The sequence below is a fragment of the Empidonax traillii genome, unplaced genomic scaffold (genome assembly GCF_003031625.1).
Source record: "Empidonax traillii isolate 1590-97213 ecotype Southwest subspecies unplaced genomic scaffold, ASM303162v1 scaffold138:size3245559, whole genome shotgun sequence".
Classification (NCBI taxonomy): Eukaryota; Metazoa; Chordata; class Aves; order Passeriformes; family Tyrannidae; genus Empidonax; species Empidonax traillii.
This window is the reverse complement of record NW_020955331.1, coordinates 2,721,174-2,731,521: the sequence shown is the minus strand read 5'-3', so window position 1 is coordinate 2,731,521 and position 10,348 is coordinate 2,721,174. Positions and strand designations below refer to the sequence as shown.

Sequence of the window (10,348 nt, the reverse complement as noted above, 5' to 3'; positions counted from 1 at the left end):
GCGCTGTGCTTTAACCACTTCACCACCAGGGACATTTCTTGGTAAATGACAGACAAAACAAACCACTAAAAGTAGTGTTTGATAAATATGTTTACAGATTTGTTTAGAAACTATGAAATTCAGCCTGCAGTAATTCAAAAGTGTATATGATAGCTAATCAAATGCTAATGTTGTAAAATCAGCATTTGAGAAAACCACTTGATTTTACTCTTTATTGCTTACTGACCTGTGATGTGTTGTGGTCAAAAATGTCGTTCAGTGAGAGTTAAGGCAGGTTGTGTTGCAGCCTCAGTCCTTAGGGAGCCGTGTAGAGAGGAGCCAGGTCCTGCAGTGAAATGTTTCACACAGTGTGGGTGAGCTGCCTCTGTCAGGCTTTTACTGATGTTTGTATTTCTGACCGAGCAAAACAATGTTCCTTTTTTCTGCCACTCCACCATGTGCTAAATGTTTTTAAATCTTTCCTTCCCCCAGAAAAGCAAGAAGAGAAAATGGTTTTGAAATTTGATTTTCTTTAAATACTGCATGCTATGAAAAATTAATGTTGGCATCCCGAGCCAGAGTAGTTTAAGGGGGTCATTGTTACTTGTTTCTGCTTCCATGCAGGAGATCTATGGCTATGATCTGTGTCGCTGGAAGTTGGTGCTAGTTACTGTAGGAGTGATCTGTTCTGGTGGATTTCTTCTCCTCCTCCTCTACTGGATGCCTCAGTGGCGTGTGAAAGCAACATGCAAAAGGACTACGCTCAAAGACTGTGAAGTGGTTCTGCTGAGAACAACTGTAAGTCTAGAGGGGGATGTGCTTCTCCCAGTTTGCAGTTCCTCGGCATCCCTCTTCCTGCTTGCTGGAATACACAAATCCTTGCCTGCAGTGTAGACACAGTTGTGGTTAACAGCACTGCAGAATTGTTGCTCCTTGGTACTGTATGTAGGTTTGCTGCTGCATGGGAAGACTCACAGCTGTTTGCAGCTGACATAGCAAAAAGAAAGTCTTTAGCTTTCCATTTTAAGAATTAAATACATGAATGCTGTTGTCATCAAAAGTTACAGAACAGAGACTGTTTTCATATAAGCTGATAATGTGTTTTGCAAGTTTCCCCTCCTTGTTCAGCAAAGATATATTTGTTGAAATAAGGTGTAACTATTGACCCCAAGTATTGTTTGATTTTAAGAGATTTTCTTCCTGCACAATTGCTATGCGTAGTCCCTCGTTATGATCTTGTGTTTAGTCGTCATTTATCAGAAGCTTTGGGGTGGGTGCAGCTGAATGCATAGCAATCCCATATTTCCTCCCACTACAGAATAATTGTGAAGGCCTGCATATGTCAAACTTCAGGTACCAAGATTCATTGCTTACAAAAAAATAGATCTTCTGGTGCAAAAAATATGCTTTTAGAATTGTGGAAAGAAAATTATTCTTAAGGTAGCTGGTATTGGGGATATTCTGTAATTATGGGTGGGCTCTGCTAATCTTTTATCTGCCGTTGACACATTTTGCTACAGCTGTTGTAGTAAAATGCTGTTTAAATGCTCTTTCAACTAACTCATTTCCCTCCCCCCCTTTTTAAGGATGAATTCAAGATATGGTTTTGTGCAAAAGTTCGCGTTATGCCTTCTTTGGGAGCCAATCCCCTACAGAATCCTAACCGTATAGTACACAAGGTTTCAAATGGCCATGCTGTTCATTTCTGTGAATCTGCCGCAGAAGAGAATAAAAACGATTCGAAAAAATATTTGCCTGTAAGTACACCTGCAATACTGTGCTTTCTAATTGTCAAGTATCTCAAGTACTACTGAGAGTAAACACAGTGCAACACACCTGAGCTTTTGCTTTTGTCTAGAAGGCTAACTCATTCTTTGGGTGGAACACACCCAAAATAACCTTTTACTGGAAACTGTGGAATGCTTGAAAGATTATGTTGAGAGAAAAGTATTTGTTTTTCAGTGAAGCTTTTCTAAATTCCCTTACTGTCACTGCCCAGAATAAATTCAGTCAGGAGAGAGGTGTTAAGTGGTGCCAGTTTAATATCTGTGTCTGTTGCCTTTGCAGATTCGTTATTTCACTCATCACAGTGTGAAGTATTTTTGGAATGATTCAGTTCAAAATTTTGATGTTGTACGGTAAGAATACTTCTTGCATGTGTGTTGTGCTTCAAACTGCATTTTTTAAAATGTGCAATAGAACATGGTGAAAATTGATGTCATATTCTGAGCAGCTGTTTTAGGTCACTGAGTCTTTGTTTGAACCGTAGTGAGGGCAGGGAGATTTTAAGTCGGTGTGAATTTGGAAGGAAGGTGTTTGTTTGATCTGCCTTCAGCGAGCATGATTCCTGCAGGGTGACAGGCTGCATGCCTCTGCAGGTTATTTGCCTGTTCTTGGAGTGCTATTTGAAAATCAGAGCACCTGTTTATAGATAGTAGTTCTACTTCTGTAAGCTCTCAAAAAATTTGCTTGCGATGGAATAACTTACATTTTTTGTGTTGCTGCTGAGCTGGGCCGAAAGGTAGTATCTAGGGAAAAGAGGAATTCACAAAATACCTTGTTGCTCATGTTGGTGTAGGTCTTCTGCTACACTTTGGTCTAGTTGAGCTGAATTTGATCCCTCTTTTGTTACTCTTTAGTAACATAAACAGGTCTGTTGCATTGATAAAAATGCCTTTTAGTGGGCAGTGCTAGCTTGTGATGCACTGTAGTTTCTTTTATCTAGCAGCACTGTTGCATGATATTAGGGTTAAAAAAGAAGATTCTTTTTTCTCATGCTGCTGGTAAGGCCTTCTCATAGTGCCACAAGTTAAATGAGCACAGGCTTCTCCATTTTTGGCAACTGCCCGTTAAAATAATTAATTCAAATCAGAAACATAACCTCTTTTAGAACTAAATCAATGTTCACTGCATTGAACCATCATGTGGAAGAGGTCAAGCACTACGTATAGAAAAAACTCATAACCAGGGACTTCAGGAAAGAAAAACAGCCAAAATTTCACTAAGAAGAAACATATTGTGCCAGTGATTATGTTTTAAAAAAGTATGGGCAAATGATATGGAAAGTTATCAGCAATTAAAGCACTCTAAAGAAATTATCATAACACAAGTAGTTACAAAACTGAGCAGTCCTCCTCTGAGAGGGTAGAAATGTCTCAGTTCACATATAAATAGTTCAAAGCTTTATATGCATTTTTTATGTTAAGCCTCTCATGAATTAAAGTGGTGCAGGTAGTAACACTTGCCATTTTGCATCACAAAGTCCTGTTTCCATGCCTATAGTGTTCCTAAATTAAATTGTTCAAAGGGAATATTTGCCACAGATGAGATTAAGAAACTTCACTTGTATGTTAAGAACAGGTAGTGGAAAAAAATCATACAACTCCACGTGTTTAGAAAAAAATGTTGTTCCTTAGCATTAAAGCAGTGACTTGAAACTTGGCATTTGTTGGCTGTTTCACCGTGCCTTTTGATGTTCTTGTGATAACTCAGCCAATTTATAAGCCCCGGAAAAAATCTCAGATATGCCTGTGAAGTTACGTGAGCATTTACTCAGTCACATTCTTGCTGATAAGCCAAACTTTCAATTTTTTGATGTATTAGCCATGACTGAGCCTGACCACTTGTTTAGTAAGGTGCAGTAGGTGAGCTGGACATCATTATTTAGCTGTTGAATAATAAAGAGGAGAAAGATCTGGATCTTTCAGAGGAGACACTCTGGATACTGTTAGAGCACTAAATCCCTTTTTCACAAGGTCAGATAAAAGTGCCAGTTTGCTATAACTTTTCTCTAAAGTGAATGGTCATTTAGTGAAGTACTGGATACCACATGCAAAATAATAGCTGAGCTTATGAATGATAATTAATCTGAAAAGAAATCTTAAAAATTTGTTCTTTGCCAAGATACATTTTCTTATTCTGCTCTTCAGTTTAAATGTATAAACCAAAAGTTGGTATCACCTAATAAGATGGTAGAAAATCAAGTTAATATTTAAGAAAAGACAGTATATGAGACAAAGGCTTTTACAGTAAAATCTGTAAGGCAGGCAGCACACTTGTGATCTAAGCACAGTCTTGCATCATGGAGAAGATTCACTCTGTGCAGCTGCTTGTGCAAGTACTCAGGGACGAAACAGTTTGATCACATAATAAAAGATGTAGCACAGCACAGAAGGGAGGCAAATTAAGATTTCTTGGGCAACTGATTCAGTTATGAGAGCTTGAGTTTCATATCATTGTTTTTATATTACTGTCATATTAAAGATCACTGTTTTAAACACAGGAAATGCAAGTGTAATTGTTCTTAAACTAAATCAGACTTGGTCACAAAGCCAAAGAGGATGCAGCTCTGACCTTGGATGTCTGTTTTGTTTTAGCTAGTGTCAACTGAGTCTCTGAATGGGTTGATGAGTGCTTTATGTAATAAACTGTGTGCACACAGGGATTTCTTTTTTTTAATGCCCTGGGAATTCAGTCTGTACCAGTACTGTAAAAAGCAGAGAACATCCTGCTAGAAGCTCTATCTTTACATGGACATTGCACACATAGGTATGCTTATTTACATATCGAGCACTTAATTTTGGGTACCCTTCTTAAATACATTGTTACATTCCTTTTCCTGCAGGAAAAGAAAGATTGAATCATTTGGGATAGAATGGCAAGAAAATTAGCAGAGATTTGTATGTTTTTTTTTAATTTAAATTTTTTTTTTTTTTTTTAGTAAAAAATTATATTTTTAAAATCCTTGAGCTTAAAAAATGTTATAGAAAACTTGTAAACCTGAGGTCAGGTTAACTCATCATTTTCACCTTCTGTTCTTTTCTGAGCAATTGGTGGAAATGTGATCCTAGGCTTTAGGATGTTGAAGTTTTCCCTGTGTTTTACAGAATGGAAGCAATTATTACTGTATATGCACAATAAAGAGTTGTTTATTTGTTTGTTTCACTGGGACAAACTGTGAATTCTTTTTGACAGATAACTTGTTAGATATATAAAACAGACTTATGTGGCATAGTGTTGGTTTTGTCATGGCATCTGTGAAAGCCTTTTGGAAGGTAGTGATATTTTCCTTTGCATCCAAAGTATGCAAATGCCTGGATATTCGTCATGATACTGTCTGATTTACTGACTTTGGTAGTTAAAATGATCTCATAGGTGCAAACATAATGATGTTTCAGGTGTGCTTGCTTATCTGCAGATCTTGTAAAGTGCAGCATTCACTTTCACATCATGTAGAAGAGCCCTGTGAAGATGAGTCTTCTGGTGTTAACTGAAAATGTGGACTGTACTTTTCCTAGTCATGGATAGCATTTTGATAGCAAGATGCTGCAAAATACCTGTGGTATAGATTTATTTAATAAATTGACTAATAATTTTTTCCAAAGTACTTCCTGTACTACTTAGAGTCCACTGAAAATAATTTGAAGAAATGTAATGCGTATTGATTGCTCACTTTTTAGAGGCCTTTGAGTCCTAGCTATGCAAATATTTTACTGCATTTTTTTAAATGTGTCTCCTATTTGCTTGAAATAGTTATGACTATCCTACAGAGTAAGACATACCAACCAAAAACCTATTGGTAACGTTTCATTGGTAACTGTAGTTCTGACAAAACCGACTTAAAACATAGACTTGGTTGTTTTATAATACAGTGCACCTCTTGGCAAAGACCTAACTTTCTTGAGTTACTGAAGACTTACTTTTGAATATTAGATTTCTTAAATAACTCATTGACTTTTTTCCTTTACTTAGAGGTCTAGATGAATCTACATTCTGCTCTGCAATTCACAATGAACACAGCACAGGGCTGACAAAGGAAATGCATGATTACAGGTAATATTGCAGTATTTGAGGGAGGAATTGTTTTTATTCCATTACCCGTGATCAGAGTGCTAACGAAACTAGAAGACAATAGAGTGAGCAGTGTTTGCAGACAGGCTGCTACACTTCCTTCAAAGAAGGCTGTTATATGTATGGAATCCTTGCTTTTCTTACCTATAGATTGAGTAGGAACTAGGCTCTGATATTATATTGACTTACTTTTCTCAACCAACACTGACCATGGGAATTGGATTGATTAAAGTCATTCAGAATACATTTCTGAAATCTTATTTAGTACTTAACATTTTGAAATAGGATGAAGGTACAAAAGTATTAGCTGACACTATGTTTTCAACCACTTTGACGAGTGTACAGTGAAATTTGACAGTTGATATAAAACTCGATATAGTAATTTTTTCCACATAACTCACCTTTAAGCAGCATAAATGTTACCACAACGTACTGTCATTGTTGAAGGATGTGTACAGGTTCAGGGGCAAATAGACTGATGCCCAGTGGAAAAGTCCATTAGGTGTTCTTTAGCTGGAAAGGTTCTCAATTGCCTCAAGCTGCAGATTGTTGACAGCTTGAAGGGAAAGCTGAGCGAGATCATTGTGCTGCTACTTGATTTCTTTCCCATCCTTGGCTAGTGGTCATTGTGAAATAGGGGATAGTGTGCTAGATGGCTAATAAGGATTATTGGATGCCAGGAAGTAGCAAACCTGGCCTAAACTGCAACTAATTTCTGATTTTTAGGAAGAGCAGGTTGAAGCTTCCCAGGTCTTAGGACTTCAAGTGTGTTGTATAGCTTACATGGCTCTGTCTCTGGTTGGTTGGGGCTAAATGTGTTCTCTACTTTTTCTTTAAATTATGATTGTCAAGAAATAACTTGGGGGAAAATAGTTAATATTTTAAGATGCTATTATAGACTGATGGTGTAAATATGTCTGTCAAGTAACACAGCTGGAGTGCATAAGTAGAGAAGAACTTAGTCTAGAAAAAAAGTCTTAAAATGTAATTTAATGGCATGTAGTTCAGGGATTTTTTAGTTCTCCGTTGTGAACAGCAAGCTGGACTGTATGTTGTGATATTTACTGTTAGTATTCTAATTCATTGATACACTACCAAAACTAGAATAGTTTTGATTCTGTTGCATTCCTGGCTGATTTCTTGGCAAATGAGACCTTCTTAGAGGTTAAAATATGGAAGCATCTGCTTGCTCGTCATTTCATTTTCCGGCAGTTTGTGTCTTTTACTACAATAAAAGCCTTTCCCCTCAGATCATATTTTAAGGGCTGTTCCACTTCACTGACATTTAACTGTCGTGGATCCCGTCAGAGCTTAGTTTCTTGCTCCTCCTTTCATGATTTGCCTTTCTTCATTCTAAGAGTGAAACTAGGATACAGGACCTGTGTCTAACTGTAGGGTAAGAGTTAACACTTGTTTGAGCTTAGTTTAATGAGAATCACCTATTGGCTTTCAGAATGACATATTTAATAACACTGGACCTATATATAGCTTACAGGAAGATCTTGTTATGAAAGAACCTAAAATTAAGTTACAGTTTAAATTGAAGTATAAAATAATTACTTCGTATTGGAACATCTCACTGTGTAAATGTTTTTTGATAAACACCTTTTGAAACACTATGATAAATAAAAGGTACTACAGATTTAGTAATATGTTAGACTTTCCCATAATAATAGAATTACTGTCACATCAGTAAGACTCTAAATAAAACTCTTATCTTTTTTTTATTCTTTTCTTCCTTTTTAATGCAGAAGAGCATTCTATGGAGTAAATGAAATTGCTGTGAAAGTGCCTTCCATTTTTAAGCTTCTGGTTAAGGAGGTAAGATCTTTTCTTTAACAAATTAAAGGAAAAAATTATGTCATTGAAGTGCAATGACTATTGACTACTGGAAACCTTTCCCCAGAGCCCAGCACTGTAAAGCAAAATTGTATGGACCATTTTTTTTGAGCTCTTCAGCTCCCCTTTGAGCTAAGGCTCTAAGAGGCCTTAGCTGTAAACTCTTCAGAGTTCACAACCTGATGCCTTAGCAAGGATGTTAGAAAACATGTCAGAATTCTTTGAAAGGGTCAGCACTTTATTTATTTTTTTTTAGTTAATCCAACATATAAAGTAACACATAAAGTGTTCTCCCTGAGGAACCCAGGGATCATATATTACAACATATGTGGTGTTGTATATACTTCTGTTGGATTTGTTCCATTTTTGTTATATCAGGTGGATTTGAATAACTGGCTTGTTATCCATGTGCTGTAATAATGCACGATAGAATTTTGAACAAACTCTCCAACCTGAAATAACAGAATAAAAACTTGAGATATCAGTGCATTTATTAATAAGAAATAGAAAATAACATCCCAATTAATTTAAGAATTATCACTGAAAGTGCATCAGATGTTCCTATCATTTTGCTTTTAGGTGTAGGGGAAAATGCATGCAGTCTTCATTTGCACAAAATGCATTTGTGTATTATTTTAGTGAGAACTGTGTTTTCAAGGGGTCAAGGAAGTAGTGTAAAAGTGGGATCAGCTTGGCAGAACAGATAAAAATATGTATAAAGAACTGAAATGTTTGTCTGCTTCATGGAGGAGGATAATTTTGACTTTCTTCTGATGGAGAACCCATGTGACCTTTTGGTGTAACTTTAATGTTCTGTCACTCTTTTAGGTTCTCAACCCTTTTTACATTTTCCAGTTGTTCAGTGTGATATTGTGGATCACTGATGAGTATCACTACTATGCATTAGCAATTGTGATCATGTCTGTAATATCCATTGTTAGCTCACTCTACACCGTTAGAAAGGTAAGTGCAAAAAAAATAGATGCATCTTTTTGGCTTTTCATTAATTGACTTATTTTAGTGTGAAATTGCCCACAAATCTTAAAGAATTTTTCAGAGTTATCCAGGTAGAATATTGTTACACATTTTGCCTTTTTGAGCTGAAAGAATTTAGATTTACAATTTTCTTGGAGACCGTTGCTAACTCTCCATGCTGATGAATTAGTAGGTTGGCCTCAGGTAACAGAAACTCTACCTTACTTAAATAAAACCCAGACACAAGTTTATGTAATAAGTTGTATTGACAGAGGTGATTCTGTCTTGCCTTGTTTGCTTCTGTTTGAAAAAGCCCAACAGAATTGAGCACTGGTGTAACGTGTGGATTTGTCAAATTGGTCATTCAGTTTTCTCGGTAGACTTAGCTGTAGCTGATGGAAATCAAAGTAGTAATCATCCTTAAACTGCAGTCTCTGGATTCAGATCAGAGGAGGGGAAAAAAGCCCTGTTACCTTAATTAGTTCAAGTTCATACAACTACTTTTACTTTTGTATGTGAATGGCCAAACATTTTTATAACATTTCACATGACAGAGTGTATTTGCTTCCCGAGTGCTGTTTGAAGTGGGAGCCTGTACAGGTTGATGCACTCAAATTTTATTTGCCCATAAGTTTTCTAAACTATGTTCAAGAGAATGTTTTGAGTAACATTTTGTTGTTAAACAATGTTATTACAGAATCTCATCAATTCTAATTGTAGAGCTAGAATGTGCATTTAGAAGAAGACAAACTATACTTTTCAATAACAATCTTTTCTTCCCTTTGCAGCAATATGTTATGTTACATGACATGGTAGCAACTCACAGCATTGTAAGGGTTTCTGTCTGCAGAGGAAACCAAGGTAAATTTCACAGGTGGTTTGGAAGGTTGAATTTAAATTGTTTATGAAGTGTGATTGTAAAGTGAGTGTTCTTTCTTTGACCAGATTGAAATGCTTGAGTCTCTTAGCAAAATTGCAAGGGAAAAGGAGAAGTTGCAGAGTGGAATGGAGCTAGCATAACTCTGTTCAGGATTAGCCTTCCAGATCATAGAATCGTAGAATCATAGAATTAACTGGGTTGGAAAAAACTTCCAAGATCATCAAGTCCAACCCTTGATCCAAGCCCACTATGATTACTAGATCATGGCACTCAGCGCCACAGCCAGCCTCATCTTAAAAACCTCCAGGGATGGTGAATCCACCACCTCTCTGGGCAGGCCATTCCAATGCCTGATCACTCTCTCTGTAAAGAACTCTTTCTAATATCCAACCTAAACCTCCCCTGGCAGAGCTTAAGCCTGTGCCCTCTTGTCCTGCTGCTGATTGCCTGGCAGAAGAGACCAACCCCCACCTGGCTACAACCTCCTTTCAGGGAGTTGGAGAGAGTGATGAGATCACCCCTGAGCCTCCTCTTCTCCAGACTAAACAACCCCAGCTCCCTCAGCCTCTCCTCATAGGACTTGTGCTCAAGTGCCTTCACCAGCCTGGTTGCTCTTCTCTGGACCTGCTCCAGCACCTCAATGTCCTTCCTGAACTGAGGGGCCCAGAGCTGAACACAATACTCAAGGTGTGGCCTCACCAACGCAGAGTACAGGGGAAGGATCACTTCCCTGCTCCTGCTGGCCACACTGTTCTTGATGCAGGCCAGGATGCCATTGGCCTTCTTGGCCACCTGGGCACACTGCTGGCTCATGTTCAGCCTCCT

The 10,348-nt window shown here is 37.5% G+C and overlaps 1 protein-coding gene across 3 annotated transcripts in view; it reads left to right on the top strand.

Moving 5' to 3' along the window:
• Positions 1-10,348, top strand: part of ATP13A3 (ATPase 13A3) — a 45,744-nt gene that overhangs the window by 6,338 nt on the left and 29,058 nt on the right. For all 3 annotated transcript variants that reach the window (XM_027884115.1, XM_027884116.1, XM_027884114.1), the window contains exons 3-9: positions 604-777; positions 1,566-1,736; positions 2,047-2,117; positions 5,731-5,811; positions 7,581-7,650; positions 8,497-8,631; positions 9,432-9,504. In XM_027884115.1, coding sequence (XP_027739916.1) covers positions 604-777; positions 1,566-1,736; positions 2,047-2,117; positions 5,731-5,811; positions 7,581-7,650; positions 8,497-8,631; positions 9,432-9,504 — 775 coding nt within the window. The remainder of the gene's footprint in view (positions 1-603; positions 778-1,565; positions 1,737-2,046; positions 2,118-5,730; positions 5,812-7,580; positions 7,651-8,496; positions 8,632-9,431; positions 9,505-10,348) is intronic.